Here is a 21,897-nt window from a genome sequence, read left to right on the forward strand (position 1 = left end):
TGCACGACTTAGATCCGCGCACTTGCACGCACTCTGGTGTGCAGGAGAGTAAACTTGTCTCAGGCTTGTTGTAAACTGTGCGGCTTTGTGCATGTGTGCAAAGAAAATTTTGGAATGTTCAAAATCTCCATATGGCATTAATTGCATGAACTTCAAGTGAACATTGCGTAAACAAGCCAAAAACACTGCGTGAGTGATTGCATCAGTGCACCACAGTACAGTTCGTCTGAACGATTGAGATGTTAAGTCTATCATAAATGTACTTTTGCAGCTGTACACCAGAAGGAATGAACATGCAACTGTTTTACCAAGCCATTACAATATAAACATGACAAATAACTACCTTTTTAGACTGTTCCAAATATGTTCTCCACCTCATTAAGCATGCGCAAGAGAGAAAAGCACCAGCTGGAACAGTCCTCTGTGATTCCAGAAGCAATTAGAGGCATTTTCAACAGCCACCTCAGAGAGAAAATTATTAATCTGCCACGAAAGAATTATTTTATATATGCAGCATCCAGCACACAAAGTGTGACATCTAGCTGGGAACACAGCTGATGGGATTGTCGCCACGAAGTGCACGTGTCAGGGAATGTTACAAATCATATTACAACTGTTAATATAACTTGCAGGTTTTAAAGCTTTTCATTGGTGTATAACTATCTGCAACAATGAACTGATGTTTTCATGAATTATAAGATTGAGCCTTCACATTTAGATGAGCGCAGCTCCCCTAATGGAGGCCATCATGTTGATACAGTAGGTCAAAAGGGACAGCTTCTGCCGTTCACATTTTGCAGCATGGTTGGAAGACCGGGGGGGTAGTTCGCTCTTCTGGTTTGACTGGTTGTGACGGAGTTTGGGTATCGTGACATCTTGTACTAAGACATGGGCTTGTTGAATATGTCATACCCAGATATGACATATTCAACGACCCTTGTATGTTACGTGCAAAAAACAAAAAAGTCTTCAAAAGTGGAAAGGGGTTTTTGGTGCACACTGTGTGCAGGAAGAAAACTGGCTTTATCTCACACACACCACAAAATATAAAACGCTCAGTGCTTTTACACAAAAATGTGGACTAACTGGTTGCCGCAGCCAGTGCTGATGTTGTGTGGGCCATCCGAAGAGGAGGTACTGCTGGCCCACCACCAGATGGCGCCCTGCCACACTGGCACTTCTTGGCCCTTAGAGGGCGCACGGGCCGGTTGATGTCTCCAGGTGCGCGCCGTTAGGCTGTCAGCTGTTTATCATCATCACCTTCCATACAAGCCTGGGAGAGACACCATAACTGCCGAGTTATCAACTTACCATACAGGTAAACCAACTCAGCCGTTTTGTGCCGTATGCACATTCATTGTTACTGAAGTCTTTGCAGTTGTGACTTACACTTGCAGCTTGTAGCTGGGTTTGTGAAAGTTGGAGGAGTTGGTGTCTCCACTCCTCACTTCTGACTTACTAAGTATAACAATTGACACTGCACGTTCTCCAGTTTTCCTCTGCACTCAGGGAGTATCTGGATTTATTCCTTCAGGCTCGGGCATCTTTTCCGGATGCACCCTGGACACCTCGCTGGAGAGGTGTTTCAGGCATGTCCCACTGGGAGGAGGCCCCGGGGAAGACCCAGGACACGCTGGAGGGACTACATCTCTCGGCTGGCTTGGGAACACCTTGGGGTTCCCCCGGAGGAGCTGGGGGAGGTGTGTGTGGATCGGGAGGTCTGGGCGGCTTTGCTTGTACATAACTATTCACAGCCTTTGCAAAGAAGCTCAAAATTGAGCTCGGGTGCATCCTGTTTCCATTGATCATCCTTGAGATGTTTCTACAGCTTAATTGGAGTCCACCTGGGATAAATTCAGTTGATTGGACATGATTTGGAAAGACACACCCCAATGCAGTCTATTTTACAGAGACATCCTCAATGAAAACCTGCTCCAGAGCGCTCTTGACCTCAGACTGGGGTGACAGTTCATCTTTCAGCAGGACAGTGACCCTAAGCACACAGTCAAAATATCAAAGGAGTGGCTTCAGGACAACTCTAAATGTCCTTGAGTGGTCTAGCCAGAGCCCAGACCTGAATCTGTTTGAACATCTCTGGAGAGATCTGAAAATGTCTGCACATAAGCTCCCCATCCAACCTGATGGCGCTTGAGAGGCGCTGCAAAGAGGAACGGGCAAAGCGGCCCAAAGATAGGTGTGCTGAGGTTGTGGCATCATATTCAAGAAGACTTGAGTCTGTAATTACTGTGAAAGGAGCATCAACAAAGGATGTGATTTCTTTGTTGTTGGGTTTATATATATAATGTATATAAATTTGCAAAAAAAAAAAATTGGTGTCATGGGGTGTTGTGAGAAGAGTTTTGAGGGGAAAATAATTTGCACTATTTTGGAATAATGCTGTAACAAAATGTGAACTGCTGTGAATACTTTCTGGATGCACCGTATCTGGTTTTAGAATCGGACAGAGTGCGAAGCTCAACTATTTGGGGGGGCACTTGGAGTTGAGCTGTTGCTTCTTTGCACTGAAAGGAACCAGCTGAGGTGTTTCAGCATCTGATGAGGATGCCCCCTGCTAGTCTCCCTAGGGAAATGTTCCAGGCATCTCATGCCTCAGGATCCACCAGGACGAGGACTGAGGATAGTGTGAGATGAGCTGCTTTGTCAGCGGTCACCATAATCAAGACCCAGATCAGCAGCTGGAAATGAGTACGCTTTTCCATTAAACCTCCAAGCGCTTTACAGTAATGTCACACATTCGCCCACTCACACACACACACCGATGTCAGGGTGCTGCCATACAAGGTGTTCACTACAAACCGGGAGCAATTTGGGGCTTTGTTCAAGAACCCTTAGTGATTTTACGGCCAGACGGGGGTTTGAACCAAAGATTCTCTGATCTCAAGCCTCCTGCTTAACCACAAGACCATCACCTCGTCATGGTGGGTTTTTTCCCCAGGTGATTTGTAAAGGCATCTTGCAAAATAAATGGAAACACTTTCTGTGCTACTATGGGTCATCTGATGTACATAAAAAGTCACATGACATCCTAAAATATGTATGCATGGAGTAAGAGCTTGTTAAACCATATAAGATGATGTTTACGGCGGTGTTTTGACTACTGGAATTATAGTTCTCAGGAGAGCCTCGATGGAATGAAACCCCAGTGGAACTGCTGTCATTTCACAGCAGCATTTTAATGTCATTCTTAAAAATATAGCTTTACTTTTGTGCAGGTTTGTAATGGAAAACCAGCTACTGTCTACTGGTTGCTATGGTGCAGGCTAACAAATTAAAACCCTAATTTTTGTGGAACAGAGGATCACATATGTTGCACCACAAGAAAATGCAAGACACCAAAGGAGCAAAAATAAATAAAAAATGCGAAGGTGAAACATGACTGGTGACAGCATCATGCAATCTGCAACTTGACCACTAGATGACACTAAAGCCTACACACTGTAGCTTTGATATGACATGACGTGATTTTCACCACTCAAGTAATTCAGCTGGACTGGAAATTTCACAGTATATTTTGATGTTTTCATAGTTGGGAAACTGTGGGAGGCAGGAGATAATCTTAAAATGGCATTTCAACAATTCAATTAGGGACATCTGAACAGCATGAGGGGGAAACAAGTGTTATTAACCATATTTAATTACCCCAAAAATGTATGGTCTCACATGGCAGTCTGACAGTGTTTATGTAGGTGGTAGGAGGTCGGTGTCTTCTTTTGCCAAGGCTGGATGGGATTCACTTTGATCCTTCTGTCCTCTCACAAAGCCACCGGTTTCACCTTACGGATGTGATCTCCTTTAAGGGCTTGTATCCACCTTTTATTTATTTAAAGCCTTAACATTTCAGTGACTTTTAGACTTACTTCTAACACACACTCTCTATTGGACTTTGAACTGAGGAGCTTGTAATGTCATATTGCTGAATGAAGTTTATGATGACTGCATTTTAGCTTTTAATAGTTGTACATTAATATTCAGAGAAATAATTGTGCAGGTTCTAAGAATTTATTCCACATTTATCTAGTTTTTGTGTGTGTGTGTGAGATCAGGCCTGTTTTTTTAGCGATGTGAAGGCCAGAGTGGAAATGAAAACTGATCGGCTGTGAATGCGTAACACAGAGTCCAGGTGCTGGTCTGATAATGTAGGTCATAGAATAAAAACAAGGAAGTGTTGCTGCACCTACCTTACCTGTTCAGGTGAAATGAAGAAGGATGTTTAATGCACTGCTCAGATTTACTTTCCCTTTCAATCTGAGGGAAATGATATGAAGTCAGTTGCAGTACATAATGTTGTCTTCCATCCTATTTCAAAATAAAGGTGCATATATTGAACTAGTAAAAAGATTAAGTCTAGTAGGCAATTTCAAACACAGTAAACACTGTAAATATATGGTGTGTGTATGTCAATCACAGCATGTTGGAGTTGAAATCACTTTGACCCCAAAAGGAATTTAAATCCAAAAGGGGTCATCTATACAGCACATTTTACAGTATAAAATGTAGTTTAAAGCTGTACAGCCTCTGGGTTTGGCAGCACGGTGGCTTAGTGGTTAGCACTGTTGTCTCACAGCAAGAAGGTCATATCGATTCCCACCTGTGGCCTTTCTGAGTGGAGTTGGCATGTTCTCATGTTTGCGTGGGTTCCCTGATACAAAGACACGCAGGTTTGGTGAAATGGGAACTTCAGATTGTCCATAGGAATGTGTGTGGGTGTGAATGTGTTTGTCTATGTGTGGCCCTGCGACAGACTGGTGTTCTATCCAGGGTGTACCCCGCCTCACGCCCTATGGCTGCTGGGACAGGCTCAAGCCCCCCATAACCCTTAATTGGAGTAAGCAGTTGAAGGTGAGTGAGTGAAATAATTTTCTTTTGCACCACTATAATTTTATTCCTTAGCATTTAAATAAGGGATTCATAATGTTATTGCCAATATTCGCACTGTCTGGAACCCATTTAGAATTTCTCCCCATGAAGGTGATCAGACGGCTTGACCAACAACTGGTAGCAACATTATAGATCACGTGGGGGCTTCGTCCAAGCTGCACGAGGGATGCTGGGAAGGACACTGAGACTGGCAGACTAAAGAAAAACAGGCTGATGTCAGCTGGCTGCTCGCTCAAACAAAATAAACCAAGTTGTAAGAAATGCTTTGAAACAGCTTAATTCTACATAAATCTAATATGTTTCTTATATATTTTGTAAAAGTTGGTGAAAAATAAAAACTTCTAAATCTAAAAACACTGATTTTGAAAGCGGATAACCCCTCTGAAGTGATTTACTAGACATCTTACGTGTATGCCCCGGGAACATGCATCAAGCAAATGCAGGTCACAAGTAATCTCAAAACCTCACGCATGTGCACATGCACGTCCTACTGTAGTTATTCTGCATGATGAAAAAGAAAATATTCAGTGGAATTGTCCCCGGTAAATATGTTCTCTTCTTTAAAATGAGTTGTAATTTTGCAACATGTTAGGAAAAATAAACATTAGCATGCTTGGATTTTAGTAGAAACTAAATTTTGTCATTTTTGTGAAATTTGAAAGGTCATGCTACAACCCCAATTCCAATGAAGTTGGGACGTTGTGTGAAATGTAAATAAAAACACAATACAATGATGTGCAAATCCTCTTCAACCTATATTCAATTGAATACACCACAAAGACAAGATATTTAAATTTCCTGGCACTTATTTCTGTGTTGCACCAGTTATTTTTCTCTTTTACAAGATATTTAATGTTCAAACTGATATACTTTTTTGTTTTGGTGCAAATATTTGCTCATTTTGAAATGGATGCCTGCAACACGTTTCAAAAAAGATGGGACAGGGGCAAGAAAAGATTGAGAAAGTTGATGAATGCTCAAGAACACCTGTTTGGAACATTCCACAGGTGAACAGGTTAATTGGAAACAGGTGAGTGTCATGATTGGGTATAAAAGGAGCATCCCCAAAAGGCTCAGCCATTCACAACCAAAGATGGGGCGTGGGCAACTTACACATTTGTGATGGCGCCATCAATGCTGAAAGGTACATCCAGGTTTTGGGGCAACACATGCTGCCATCCAAGCAACATCTTTTTCAGGGACGTCCCTGCTTATTTCAGAAAGACAATGCCAAGACACATTCTGCACGTGTTACAACAGCGTGGCTTTGTAGTAAAAGAGTGCAGGTACTAGACTGGCCTGCCTGCAGTCCAGACCTGTCGCCCATTGAAAATGTGTGGCACATTATGAAGTGCAAAATACGACAACAGAGACCCCGGACTGTTGAACAGCTGAAGTCATACATCAAGCAAGAATGGGAAAAAATTCCACCTACAAAGCTTCAACAATTAGTGTCATCAGTTCCCAAATGCTTATTGAGTGTTGTTAGAAGGAAAGGTGATGTAACACAGTGGTAAACATACCACTGTCCCAGCTTCTTTGAAATGTGTTGCAGGCATCCATTTCAAAATGAGCAAATATTTGTATTGTTTTTATTTACATTTTAGACAATGTCCCAACTTCATTGGAATTAGGGTTGTACTTTAATGGCCAGTGGTACACGTTGTCCCCTTTTCGGATATATTTAAGAAAAGTACGTCCATTTTGAATGTATTCTGTTTTAACTGTTAATGTAAAGACTAGGCTTTGTTGCTCAGCCCATCAAACTGTACAACTCCTCACTTGGGGGGAGGAGGAGTAACAGGAAGACAGAGGATGAGAAGGAGAAGAACAATAGTAGCCAGTAAACCAGTAGAGATCAACGCACACACACGCAGGCTGAAGGCTGTTAGCAGGACGTTAGAATGAAAAACTGGTCTTTTTTCAGTGCAGTGAATAAAAGCTTTTTATTTTTTTGGTAGTACACGCGTGCACAACCGCTGTCCTGGTTGTGTGAGCACAAGTGGGACGATGATTTGATTGAGCTAATTGACAGTGCTAGTTCTTGTAACACACACACATTCTACTCCGCTGTAAGCCATCTGGATGCATGAAGAACTGTTCAAATGAAAAACTGCTGTGATTTTTGGCTGGACTGAGGAACTACACAGTCTTTTTTTTTTAATGGAAGTACAAAGTCAATGCACAGCATCACCAGACTACACGACACAATTTAGACTCCTATTTAAAGTTCGTATATGACTTTAGCAGCAGTGGAACACCAAAATGTAAGTCCATTTTCTGTTTATAAATTAATAAAATATCAAATGACAAGGATCTATTTTAACTGTTATATAAAACAAATAATGGATGTTTTTACATTCTTTCAATGGAACAAATATTTAATTCACCTCATGAAATATTTGTACCATTGAACTCAAACATTCGTTATTTGTATACCAGCATGTCTTAAACCAGCACGACTGCTAGTTGACAGCGAGTATGCTTTTAAGTTTACCGAGCCAGGCTGAATGGTTTGTGCTAAAACTTCCACAATCCACCCGGGGATTCTGAGCTCCTGACACTGGTGTCGCAGACGGAATGGTTCCCCCCCCCTCCAAAAAATTGCTCCGCCCTGCCTTCACTGCACATGTGTCTTACCACAGCAGCTCGTACACCCAACGCAGTCCAATGGAATAATATGATTATTAACCATCAGATGACAAAGTAAAACCTGTTAAATCATTCTAAAGTTGGTTTTAAGCAGAAATGAGGCGACAGTCGTTGAGTCACTACTGACACTTTGAAATGATGGAGGTGCAGTGAACGCATCAGCCAGTAGCTCCTCTGGCTGTGGCGCTCTGATCGCTGCCTCCGTCTTTTATTATGAAATAATGCTGAATTTATGTGGAAATGATTGTTATACAAAAGCTTCAGATATCTGTCGCTAAGATAGATGATGACTGGAGTGCAATTTGAAGCATAAATGTGGCGATAATCAGTGAACTGCGGCTGATGCTCAGGAATGACGCATGCACAGTGAAGGCAGGGCAGACCGATTTTTAGGGTGGACCTATTCGGTCTGCAACACTGGCTGTACCCAAATGTGGTCAAATCCCACGATATCACATACAGGTTCAAACGAGACTGCGCTGCCCTATTCAGACTCAGGTTTGAGAACCCTTCTTTTTGTGAAATGGAGGCTCATACAAGGGGATATCAAAAAGTTTTGAGCTTCAAACAGAAACAGCAAGATATTTGGATATATAATGTTTTATTTTTCAACATAGTCCCCTTCCAACTCCATACATTTGTTCCATCTAGTTTGCCAGTCATTGATACCTGATCGGTAGAACTCAACATCTTGGTCCCCTAACCAGCCCTCCGCTGCAGCAATCTGCTCATCGTCATCCTCAAATCTCTTGCCCCGAAGGTATTTTTTCTGCCTGGGAAAGAGGTGGAAGTCACTAGGGGCTAGGTCTGGAAAATAAGGTGGGCGTGGAAGAAGTTCATAGGCACACTCTCGCACAGCATCCATGGCAACCCGGCTGGCGTGGACTGGTGCGTTGTCCTGGTGAAGCAGAATGCCACGACTGACACTGGAGGGTACGTTTGTCTCTTCCACACAGTGTTATGACTCAACAATTGAAGTGAGCAATATGATCCTACATGATATAAGTAGCGAAGGCATTGATGTAGATAAGGTGTGATGCATTGTAATCTGTAATCTTGCATCTGACTGGGAAAAATGTGCGAGGCTCAAAACGTTTTGACATCCCCTCGTACATATATTCACAGTTTTAGAGTATCCCAGAATCCTTTGCGTGCTGGGGAGAGAGGCTTGATAATGGCTTAATCATTGGAAATGCCATAGACATGCTAACGCCTTAGCATCTGTCCCGTTTTTAAGTTATAAAATACATCTATCAACTGTTTCAGAAGACCACAACAGGTTGGTTTAACATGAAAAGGTAAATATTACTCACAGGCATGTGCTCTTTAGAGTTTTAGTGTGGAAAAATTAAGATAAAGTGAAATAAAACAAAGAACCAATGAAGCAGCAGATCGAAGATCGAAGCACTGCTTCATTGGTTCAAGGTTCAAAGCAATGGCTGATTATACAGACCAGCTGCAGGGTCTGTAATTAATGTAGAGAAATGATCATTTTCCTGACAAACACCCCGAAAAACAACGGCCACGCTGAAGGACCGCTAAGGGAATCGTTAAGCAAAAAGGCTATTGATGTCGACGGATTAAATCATTTCTTAAGGATACCCGAAAAGAACCGGTTCCCGACACACAACCCTAACAGCAACACACTTTTTTTTTTAAAATAAAACTCACATTAAAGACACGATTAAACACCTAAATACATATTTTGGTTGAACTCACCTCCATAACAATGCAATCTTGCAAACAAGTTGCTTGTTGCTTGTCCACTCCACCACCTGCAAACACTTGTTTACACAGACAACAAAATCTCGGCCTCCCCAGCGAGAACGTGATTACGCGTGAGATTTGACACCATAAAGACATTAATTACAAGAGGAAGCAAGAAGAGAACACGAGTCTGCAGCACCAAAGAAGCAAAAAACATGACGGGAAACAAAATTGTGACCAGCGACGGCATAATGCAATCTGCAAACTGACCACTAGATGACACTAAATTCTACACAGTGTCGCTTAAAATGTGTTAACTGGCTGTTTTACTTTTTGGCTATAAATGCAAATCAGTACGTGTTGTAAATGAAATAAAAAGAATGACACGTGAATACTTTTTGTAGATATCTGTCTGTGAAGTCTTTTAGTTTCATTCAGTGAGCCTTTAATTTGAAGGGGTGTGTGTGTGTGTGTGTGTGTGTGTGTGTGTGTGTGTGTGTGTGTGTGTGTGCGTGGGGGGGGGGGGGGGTGCTTTTTTTTTTTTTTTTTGGCTTTCTCTGCCTGACTCGGTTTTGATGTGTTGTGAGTCGAGGTGTTTGTTGCTGGGAGCGATTCAGTTTATTGTTTGCGGACACGTGCAGCCGCCAGAGCAACCGGAAACCTGTTGAAACTCTTGGATGCTTTTAGACTAACTCCAGTTTTGGTTACTGGCTCCTTCGGGTCACGGCGGCATGAGGAGCCGCTAGGGGCCGTGTGCGCACTGTGGTCATCCCGGGCGCCGGTGCCAGCCAGGGGCGGCGGGCTCACGACGGTGGGGTCGGAACCTCCGGGATTTCAGGATCTCCGCCGCCTCATGAGGAGCAAATCTCTCCAGAGAGGCAGCAAACATGATCGCGACGTTTTTTCCCTTCAAGAAACTGCGGCGCAAGAGCAAGTGTGTTCTGTTCGGGATGGTTCTGCTGGTCGGAGCTGTGGCTCTTCTCTATGAGATGTATGTTGCGGACACATGGAGCTATGAGAGCCGTAAGTTTCCGGTTTTTAGACCCAGTGTGTGTGTGTGTGTGTGTGTGTCCCCTTTATGCGTCTCAGATACTTTGATTCACTTTTACTGCAGTTTGAATGCGATAAACAACCTTTGATCTCCACACACACACACACACACCGAATCCTCAATCAAAATCTTACTCAAATGTCCTACATTTAACACAGATCTCATATATGTTGAAATGTCACATGTTTTGGATAAAACTGAATTCAGCTGTACGACTTTGGATGGTGCAATTTCAATTTATTTTCATTTATACAGCGCCAAATCACAACAAAGCTGCCTCAAGGCGCTTCACACAAGTAAGGTCTAACCTTGCCAACCCCCTAGATCAAGCACACAGGCAACAGTGGTAAGGACAAACTCCTCCTGATGATTTGAGGAAGAAACCTCAAGCAGACCAGACTCAAAGGGGTGACCCTCTCTGCTTGGGCCATGCTACCGACACAAATTACAAAGCAATTCACAAAACGAATATACAGGAAATGTTGCCAGTGCAACAGGACAGGAGGATTGCAGAAACAGACACCCATCTCTGGATGGAGCTGCACCTCAAAAAGAGAGAAAAAATGGAATCAGGTGGCAGAAAGACAACAAATACACTATAATTTGTCAGCATTAATCAACAAGAAAAACAGAAGCAATACTAAGGTGATCGCCGGCCACTAGCCCTAAACTTCACTAAAAGACACAGACTTTAGATAAAGTTGAGGCCACGGCACGCTTCGTTTCCTAATAAAATGAATTAAAAGAGTAAAAAGCATAGTAACATACTATACCAGTATGCTCGCTATACGAAAGGGAAAATAAGTGTGTCTTAAGTCCAGATTTGAAAGTTTTGGTAATGCTTTACTTGAAGGTATTGTCATAATAGTGACATGACCCTGTCATAAATGTGTCATAAACATTATGCCAATGTCATAAATGTTTATAACTGCTGTCATTAAGTGTCATTCAGTTTTTGTAATGACAAGCTGAAACGTTGGCATACAACTGAAGACCAAAAAGGCCAATACAACTTCTGGTTATGTCGCTTTGCTTAATCTCAAGTTGTCCTATTCAAGACAACCCAAAAATATCAACTTGTTAAGAAATGATTCGATCAACCGACATCAATAGCCTTTTTGCTTAATGATTCCCTTATCGGTCCTTCAGAGCAGCTGTTGTTTTTGAGGGTGTTTGTCGGGAAAATGATCATTTCTCTACGTCAGGGGTGCCCAACCTTTTTTGAACCGAGATCTACTTTTAAAGTTGACAGTGTATCGAGATGTAGCGAGCCATATGGAACGCCACAGCGTAGCCACAATATATTGTGTACCAATATAATAACACAATTTTATGTCAGGTTTTAACAATAATAATGCATCATTGAAGTAAATGTGCATGGTGGAAAAGAATAAGCACAAGTAGGCCTAGGACTGGCCTCAAGTTGGAAAAGTTGTTCCCTACCTTAGTGGGACTTCTGGCCCCGAGAGGAAGAAGCTGGTCTATCATAGTCCAGACAGTAGGAGCTGAGTGCAGCCGTAAGCAGGCACTCAGACACCCTCTGTCTGCATTTGATTCCAGATTTGGACACATTCATGTCAGGTGTTGTGCTGGATGTCATTTATCAGTGTGAGGATCCAGGTTGAAGAGTGATGCCACTTTGGACGATATACGGTCCACATCTATATTTTACCCAAATGGAAAACAGAGAAAACTGACAACAGGCTCTTTGGATGCAAAGTCAGTGAAATGCCTGTCAAATTCTGACAAGATGCTCTGCACATGATCATCATAACGTGGACTCTTAGGCTCCACGTTCTTTGTCCTGGTGCATAAGTTCTGTGTCCATGTGTGGAAAGTTCTGCAGGTCACACTGTTGCAAGCTGCTTGATACCACATGTAATTTGCTTTTAAACTTGCTTTCAAATCCAAAAACTGTGCATATTCAGCATGATTTGAACGTTTCAGAAATTCTTTAATTTCAGGCAGAAGATCATTCCAGAAAGAGCTGGACTGAAAGGCGTAGGACACGCATGAGCCGAAAAGATCACAGGACTGTGCAAGAGGCCTGAAAAAAACCCACTTGTGTGCCACGATGGCTGCTGTATCAATTGTATTACCGGTACGTTACTAAGTCAGATATATTGATTTATAACACAAAACTGTCAAAATGGGTAATAGAGATAAGTGTAAAGATGATTGAATATATCATCGGAGCAGTCAATTGATCAGTCCATGTGAATGTCATGCAGAACGCTGCTGCATTCAGGTACCGTCAGAAATTACAGGACTTTTTTGTTGTTTCAAACTCAGCTATTGCTTGTGGCAGGAGTGTGGTTTTTGTTTTATTTTTGGTTAAAAAAAAAAAAAAAATCATTGTATCCACACAAAAGATTAATTCTGGCCTATATAAGGTTCCTGAGCCCAGTGAAGCAGACCCCCCACCCACATAAAAAATAATCCAAGCAAACAAGCTATAATTTTCGACGGTACATGAACGCAGCAGCGATCTGCGCGGTGTTCAACCGGACTGATCAATTTACTGCTCTGATGATATATTCAAGCATCTTTACACTTATATTTATTACCTCTTTTGACAGCTTTGTTATAAATCACTATATATGGCTTAGTAACGTAATACAATGATACAGCAGCCACCATATCTCTGCTGAGCCACCTAACGTCTGTGTGCAGCAGATGTGTGTCTCCTCCAGGTGCGAACAGAATAAATGCATCCTCAGACTCCTGGCCCGAACAGAACACTGTAATCTTGTTCGCCACATTCATCACTCTTTGTATTTATGGACCATGAATCATTGTGCTGCTCGCCGACTTTTCAATTCCTCGGCTTTTTGAGCTAGCAGAGGGGATTTAGCCGGGTTAGCATTAGAAGTTAGCATCGTATTTCTTGTTAAACGTCTGAAATGCTGCTCCATATTCCCTTTCTTCAGTAAAGCCACATTTACATTGCAGATTAGACAGATGGATTTGCCATTCGATTAAATGAAAAAATAATACAAGATGAAAATTACAATTTTTCTTATCCACTATAGAAGAAAAGCTGTTCTTCTACTATGGCGTTTAACGGCAGCTGGCATCCTTGTTGGTGCATTGCTGCCGCCTGCTGCATCAGTCTGTTATAGCAGCACTAAATCCTCTCAATTCCAGGGACAGTTTTTTGTTGTTTTTGTTTTTTTTATGCGATCGACTGGAACTCAGCCTGCCATCGACTGGCTGGGCACGCCAGCTCTACGTTGATTACAGACCCTGCAGCGGGTCTGTAATCAACTGCTTGTGCAGTGCAACTCTGTTTTGAACCTTGAACCAATGAAGCAGCACTTCGATCCGCTGCTTCGTTGGTTCATTGCTTTGCTCCTCTTCAGAAGCGGCAACTCTTCTTCTTATTCTCTCTCAGAGCCATTAAAATATTTCAATCATGAGTCACTTTTGTGCGGATTAAAGTGACTAACTGGGACTCCTGTCCTGTTGCGAGAAAGAAACGAGAATCATCCTCCGTTCTGTTGCTTCAAACGCTGCGCCGCTCTCTACAGAGTCTAGAGTCCGGTCAGAATTAATAACTTCAAAGCGAATCGCCTTTTAAATCAAATGACACCTCTTTCCAAACGTTGTAATACAAACAATAAACTGAAATCCATCAAAATGTTTTTTCCTCCCAAAATGAAACGTCCTGTCCACTGACGTGTAGCAGCCGGTTGAGCTCAGCTCAGATGTATGGAGAGACATTCATGCCATTAATGTCTGAAAGGAAATGCTTTTGACAAAAACTACAGATTTTGTTTCTTTCTATTTATGTCCAGAGATCAAGGATCCAGTGACCAATTTCATATTTATTTACTTTAAGACTCAATAAAATATTGTTGACATAGAAAACCTGTAAAGCCCACTTTTAGTACACAGAAAATTCACAAGAGGTATCGATAAGGGAATTGATAAGTTATCGGATCGATAAGCAGAATCGATAACGGTATCAATATCCATAAAATCTTATCAATGCCCGTCCCTGTTCATTTCACAGTTATCAATTATAGGAATTTTTTAAAAGGTTTTTTGACACATTTAGGGAACAATGGCAAAGAAGGCGCATTTTTAACATCACTGGAGAGTGTTGACCATAGATTGGGCCTCTGTGTTGCTGTGATGAAGCAAGCCACCCCAAACACAACCAAAATTAACATCAAATTGCTGTCATGTACTGTATGAATGTACTTCATAATTTTGGACAAATACTGATGACAGTGGACTGGGCAAAAGAGAATTGAAAGCTGCAAAGACAAACTTGGCCAGAGACATTTGGCAAACATGTCCTATTCTAAGAATTTCTGCAGGTAGTTAGTCATGCACGCGCGCGTGAACAGCTCTAGCTGCAGCCTCCTCTGTGATTCAGGATGCCATTAGAGCCGTTTTCAATAAAAAATTATTAATCCACCACGAAATAATTATTTTATATACGCAGCATCCAGCGCAGAGTATGTGGCAGCTGGCGGAACAAAGAACGGCGTCCAGCTGTGAACACGGTGGGATTGTCACAACGACCTTCGTGCTATTGCGTGAGTCACAGTCATGCTCGTGTCAGTGCACTGTAAGTTTTACACAAGGAACTACCAAGCACCAAGGAAATGGGTCGTTCAGTAGAAAGACTGATAACTGCCGAAGACATTGAAGCCCTCCAAGACACCGTGATTAAGTTTAGGGTAATGTTAGAGTTCGGACCATATTGACTGCACTTGAAATATTATGAGGAAATGTTCTTCATAATGTGCGGTCAACACCCTGACCTAGAATACATCTTTGACATCAGCAAAGGCATAAGTTTAATTTTGACTCATGGGTTCCGTGCTGTAATGGTTAGTATGCTGAACCCAACTATTTAAGTTCAAATCTCAGTTGAATGTATTTATTAGCTTACTGTTTTTGATTTAATATCAAGCACACAATGGACACTTAGCTCATAAAAGAAAATGCAGCATTTCCCCAGAAATACCAGATTGTTCTCACACTGTAGAAGAAGTCATTTAGTCAGTTTTATAAGACTGATTACAGAAGTACCAAGGAAACGAATTGTTCAGAAGGACATCATTTTTAAAGTTAGAATTAGGGTTAGGACGACTTTGGCTGCTCTTGAATTGTTGCTAAGAGATGTTATTCAGAAAATACAGCCAGCACCCCAACTTGGAGTTCATCTGCAGTGATTGTAACAGACTTTTGTTGTTTTTCCTTCTTACAAGGAAGGTTTTAGCAGAATTTGGACAAGATCTGGATTATAGATTCTGTTATTAGGCCCTTCATTATATGAAAATGTTAATGTTAGACATTTTAGCGGATATTTTCTGATTGCTATTTGCTAGCTACATTCTGAAATGCGTAACTGTTGGGGGAAACATCGGACACTTTTGCACAGATTTTCCAGCCAGATAGCAGAGGACACAGCAACATGAAGACTGAGAACACTTTGCATCTAGCTCTAGGAGAGGTCACATCACGGGTTTATACTGACAAAACAGTCAACCTTCACACTCAGTACGTACAGTGAGGCAAATTAGTATTTGATCCACTGTCGATTTTGCAAATTTTCCCACCTACAAAGAATGTAGAGGTCTGTAATTTTCATCGTAGGTACACTTCAACTGTGAGAGACGGAATCTAAAAAAAAAATCCAGAAAATCACATTGTGTGTGTTTTTTTTTTAAATAATTAATTTGTATTTTATTGCGTGAAATAAGTATTTGATCACCAACCAACCTGCAAGAATTCTGTCTCTTACAGACCTGTTGGTTTTTAGTTTAAGAAGCCCTCCTATTCTGCACTCTTTACCTGTATTAATTGCATCTGTTTGAACTCGTTACCTGTATAAAAGACACCTGTTCACACACTCAATCAGTCACACTCCAACCTGTCCACCATGGCCAAGATGAAAGAGCTGTCTAAGGACACCAGGGACAAAACTGTAGACCTGCACAAGGCTGGGATGGACTACAGGACAACAGGCAAGCAGCTTGGTGAGAAGACAACTGTTGGCGTAATTATTAGAAAATGGAGGAATCACAAGATGACTGTCAGTTTTCCTCGGTGTGGGGTTCCTCACATCGTGGGGTAAGGATGATTCTGACAAAGCCCAGAACTACACGGGAGGTCCAGGCCAATGACCTGAAGAGAGCTGGGACCACAGTCACACACTATGCCATCATGGTTTAAAATCCTACAGGGCACGCAATGTCATGGAGAAAGTCATGTGGTCAGATGAAACCAAAATAGAGCTTTTTGGTATCAACTCCAATGGCTGTGTTTGAAGGATGAGAACAACCCAAAGAACACCATCTCAACCATGAAGCATGGGGGTGGAAGCATCATTTTTGGGGGTGCTCTTCTGCAAAGGGGGCAGGACGACTGCACCGTATTGAAGGGAGGATGGATGGGGTCATGTATTGTGAGATTTTGGCAAACAGCCTCCTTCCCTCAGTAAGAGCATTGAAGATGGGTCATGGCTGGGTCTTCCAGCATGACAGTGACCCCAAACACACAGCCAGGGCAACTAAGGAGTGACTCGGAAAGAAGCATTTCAAGGTCCTGGAGTGGCCTGGCCAGTCTCCAGACCTGAACTCAATAGAAAATCTTTGGAGGGAGCTGAAACTTGAAACATGAAAGATCTGGAGAAGATCTGTATGGAGGAATGGACCAAAATCCCTGCTGCAGTGTGTGAAACCTTGGTCAAGAACTACAGGAAATGCCTGACCTCTGTAACTGCAAACAAATATTAAGGTCTGGTTTTCTATTGTATCAAATACTTATTTCATGCAATAAAATGCAAATTAATTATTTAAAATCACAATGTGATTTTCTGATTATTTTTTTTAGATTCTGTCTCTCACAGTTTAAGTGTACCTACGATAAAAATTACAGACCCCTCCATTCTTTCTAGGTGACGAAACTTGCAAAATCAGCAGTCTATCGAATACTTATTTGCCTCACTGTATACTTTGAAGTTTGCTTACTTTTCACCTCCGTCTAACATCTGTTGCATTGCACTCAGCACCAAGTGCAGCGACACCCTGGCGTTGGTGTAGAGACAAAAAATAAAAGGCTTGCCATTTCTGAATCTGCTCATTGTACAAATAAGAGCACAGTACAGTCATACAATAAACAGAGTATGATGTGTATATATTATTTAGACCTACATTATAGTGCTCACAGACATAAGCTTCCCTGAGCAGAGATCATGTGTCCCAACAGGAATGAATGCATGTAGTCCCCAAGAGGAAAACGGCCACAATAACCATGTAAAGGTGTGTCTACTGTGGTGGCCAGCTTTGAATTCATTAGAATGTCTTATATAGTTTCACAGTGACCAAAACGTGACCTCTGACCTTCATTGTTGCCCACTCCTAACCAAAATCATGTTCCCTCTTCCCATGCACCACCCCAGTGGACCTACCAATTTTGATCAAAATTAGTTTAGGTGTTCTTATACAATCTTATACAAACGCAATTACACAAAAACAAAGCTGATCACAAGAACGTACACTACTGGCAGTATCACTAATTAAAAATAAAACTGAGAACACAGTCCACAGTCCTCTCCAGAATAGCTTGAGCACCATGAGAGACAGAAGCATTATTGTCACAAACGTTTCTTGTAGCAGTCTGCTACTTTGTAGGTACGATCACATATAAAATAGAAATCCCAGGACAAACATGGGTTGGAACCAGAAATATGATTCCTTCAAGGAATGGCTTGTTTTCCCAACAGTAGAGGTCACATAGGCACTTAAGAACATAGATAACGTATGACGTGCCAGAGTTAATAAGTGTCCCAAGCAGAAACGCCTGGATGTGCCTTGGTGTTTGAGTCAAACGATGATTTATGTGCTGCTGCACTGTGCTAAGCTCCACTGAGGAATCCTTTGTCGTGGATGAAAACACACTGTAGTCACAGGGTGAGAAAGGGAGTGGTAAAAGTTCCAGTTTTTCCTGTCACTTTAGTAACATGATACAGACAGCAAACTATGAGGGATTTTTTGACAACGCACCGCCACGTTAGTGGTCACAATTGCATCTGCACGTCTTAAACAAAGCAGATTGTTCTCCGTTAATCCCATATCCTGTAGGAATAGTTTCAAGTGTTCTTTTTCCAAACATGAAGGCACTGATTGTGCCAAGTGTAGTACTGAGAGCAACCATGCAGTACCTGCTGTCTTTTTAAATTTTGTCAACTGGCTGCAAAGAAATGCAAAATGGTAAGAAAGACTTAGACAAGTGGAGATGGATTGCAGTTAAAAATACTTCTCTCTCTGTCTTTTCTTAACCACTACTCTAGAATTACATGCGTTGCCAGAAGTGGCTAAATGTGATGGAGCTATGGTTATGGAGATCTCCACCCTTCTTATAATGACAGTGTTCAGTTCCACAAGTAACTGCAGCCTTGACTCAGTCACTCCACATGCACAGAAAAAAAAAAAAAAAAATGAAATGGCATTTTACAAACTGGGCAATAATACATGTGGGCATGAAGACATTAATGGCTGTAGCAATCTGACATTAGACCCCAATGGGCTTGACCACCCAAATTATTGACTGCAGGCTGGCTACTGTTGGTGTTGTGAGGAAGATGACGACAACAACAAACATGCCCCAAAAAGGCTCCTAAATGACAAAAGGAACAAGGAAAATATTATCACAATAGCAATTAGACTGCTAGTTATTGGTGCTGTTGTGAAAGTGTAGTGACATGGACCCACAACAGGGGGTGCAAATGAACGGCCAATAGATGAGCCAAAAAGTAACAATTTAATGTTGTGAAATGTGCACAACGAATATACAGACAATCTCAGAATATAATTACAGTCAATCCACAAAGGTGACGTGTGGGCAGGCTCGAGGATAGAAGACGTCTGTCCTGAGAAGAGCCGGAACCACACGATTTCCGCCGCCACAGAACCTGGTGAATACTGGAGCCGCCAAGTCCCGAATTCCCAGGTGATCACCGTCCCCGACTGTCGGATCTGGTACTGCTGGCGAGAACAAAGACAGTCAAGTGTGGGTGTGTGTACACCCAGTAACAACAATGGTGGGAATGCCACCTCCACCTCTCACTCAGAATGCTGATGTATTTACAGTAATCCCTCAGAGGAAAAGAGTGCCGTCCTGCACTCACTCAGCCTCCACAGGAAGAGGGACCGGTACTCCTGCAAACACTCACAATATACAGCTTAAGATAAACACAAATGGCTGAGGATATTACCTCCAATGAAGTATGATATCTCGGCGATGAGGTGGAGATGACGTCTGGGTTTTATGGAGTGAGATGATGAAGAATGAGTGACAGCTGTCAGGAAGTAATGAGTAACAGCTGTCACTCCCGGCTGTGTCCGTGGCGGCAGCGCCCTCTCGTGCCTGAAGCCCGCACTTCAGGCAGGGCGCCCTCTGGTGGTGGGCCAGCAGTACCTCCTCTTCTGGCGGCCCACACAACAGGACCCCCCCCCCCTCAACGGGCGCCTCCTGGCGCCCGACCAGGTTTGTCGGGGTGTCGGCGGTAGAAGTCGGCCAGGAGGGCCGGATCCAGGATGAAGCTCCTCTTCACCCAGGAGCGTTCTTCAGGTCCATACCCTTCCCAGTCCACCAGATATTGGAACCCCCGGCCCATTCGACGGACGTCCAGGAGCCGGCGCACTGTCCAAGCCGTCTCCCCGTCAATGATCCGGCAGGAGGCGGCGCCGGACCGGGAGCACAGAGGGGTGAGGTGTGGTGAGGTTTGATCCTGGAAACATGGAAGACCGGGTGGATCCGCAGTGAAGCTGGGAGCTGGAGCTTCACTGCAGCAGGGCTGAGGACTTTGAGGATACGAAAGGGGCCGATGAACCTGTCCATCAATTTAGGAGACTGTACTTGCAGGGGGATGTCCTTCGTTGACAACCACACCTCCTGCCCGGGCTGGTATGCAGGGGCCGGCGACCGCCGGCGGTCTGCATGGGTCTTGGCCCTCGTCCGGGCTTTCAACAAGGCAGAACGGGCGGTGCGCCACACCCGACGGCACCTCCGAAGATGGGCCCGGACCGAGGGCACACCGACCTCTCCCTCCACCACGGGAAATAATGGGGGCTGGTACCCCAAACACACCTCAAATGGGGAGAGGCCGGTGGCAGAAGACACCTGGCTGTTATGCGCATACTCGATCCAGGCCAGATGGTTACTCCAGGCCGTCGGGTGCGCGGATGTTACGCAGCGGAGGGTCTGTTCCAGTTCCTGGTTGGCCCGCTCTGCCTGTCCGTTCGTCTGTGGATGGTACCCAGACGAGAGGCTCACGGTGGCCCCCAGTTCCCTGCAGAAGCTCCTCCAGACGTGTGAGGAGAACTGGGGACCACGGTCAGAGACGATGTCGGTGGGTATCCCATGCAGACGGACGACGTGGTGGACCAGGAGGTCTGCTGTCTCCTGGGCTGTTGGGAGCTTCGGGAGGGCCACGAAGTGGGCTGCCTTGAAGAATCGGTCCACTATCGTGAAGATGGTGGTGTTGCCCTGGGACGGCGGGAGGCCCGTGACGAAATCCAGGCCGATGTGGGACCAGGGGTGATGAGGCACCGGTAACGGCTGGAGAAGTCCTTGGGACCTTTTATGGTCTGCCTTGCCCTTGGCACAGGTGGTGCAGGCCTGGATATACCCCCGGACGTCGGCCTCCATAGACGCCCACCAGAAGCGCTGCCGGACAACTGCCATGGTCCTTCGCACCCCTGGATGACAGGAGAGCTTGGAACCGTGACTGAAGTCCAAGACTGCAGCTCTGGCCTCTGGTGGGACGTATAAACGGTTCTTCAGACCTGTACCTGGGTCCGGGCTCCGTGCCAGGGCCTCCCGGACGATCTTCTCCACGTCCCAGGTGAGGATGGCCACGACAGTGGACTCTGGCAGGATGGGCTCCGGTGGATCCGACAGTGCAGTTTTGACCTCCTCTTCGTGTACCCGGGACAAGGTATCCGACCTCTGGTTCTTGGTCCCGGGGCGATAGGTGATCCGGAAGTCAAAACGCCTGAAGAACAGTGACCAACGGGCTTGCCTGGGGTTCAGCCGCTTGGCGGTCCTGATATACTCCAGGTTCCGATGGTCAGTGAAAACCGTGAACGGCACAGACGCTCCCTCCAACAGGTGTCTCCACTCCTCAAGAGCCTCTTTCACCGCAAGGAGTTCTCGATTGCCAACGTCATAGTTCCGTTCAGCCGGGGTCAACCTGCGTGAAAAGTAGGCACACGGGTGAAGAACCTTATCGGTCTCTCCGCTCTGGGACAGCACGGCTCCTATCCCTGAGTCAGAGGCGTCCACTTCAACCACGAACTGGCGGCTAGGGTCGGGCTGCACCAAAACTGGCGCGGTAGAGAACCGTCGTTTCAACTCCTTGAACGCGGCTTCGCACCGATCCGACCAGGTGAAGGGGACTTTTGGAGAGGTCAGGGCTGTCAGGGGGCTAACTACCTGACTGTAGCCCTGAATGAACCTCCTATAGAAATTAGCGAAGCCGAGGAACTGTTGCAGCTTCCTACGGCTTGTTGGTTGGGGCCAATCTCTCACCGCCGCAACCTTGGCCGGATTAGGGGCGACGGAGT

General features: G+C 44.0%; 1 protein-coding gene across 2 annotated transcripts in view; it reads left to right on the forward strand.

The window, feature by feature from the left end:
* Window positions 1-9,890: 9,890 nt before the first annotated feature.
* The window catches only part of b4galnt3b (beta-1,4-N-acetyl-galactosaminyl transferase 3b), a 79,148-nt gene continuing 67,141 nt past the window's right edge, over window positions 9,891-21,897 (forward strand). For both annotated transcript variants that reach the window (XM_034176580.1, XM_034176579.1), the window contains exon 1: window positions 9,891-10,281. In XM_034176580.1, the coding sequence (XP_034032471.1) occupies window positions 10,146-10,281 (136 nt within the window). In that variant the 5' untranslated portion in view covers window positions 9,891-10,145. The remainder of the gene's footprint in view (window positions 10,282-21,897) is intronic.

The sequence above is a fragment of the Thalassophryne amazonica genome, chromosome 8, assembly GCF_902500255.1.
Source record: "Thalassophryne amazonica chromosome 8, fThaAma1.1, whole genome shotgun sequence".
NCBI lineage: Eukaryota > Metazoa > Chordata > Actinopteri > Batrachoidiformes > Batrachoididae > Thalassophryne > Thalassophryne amazonica.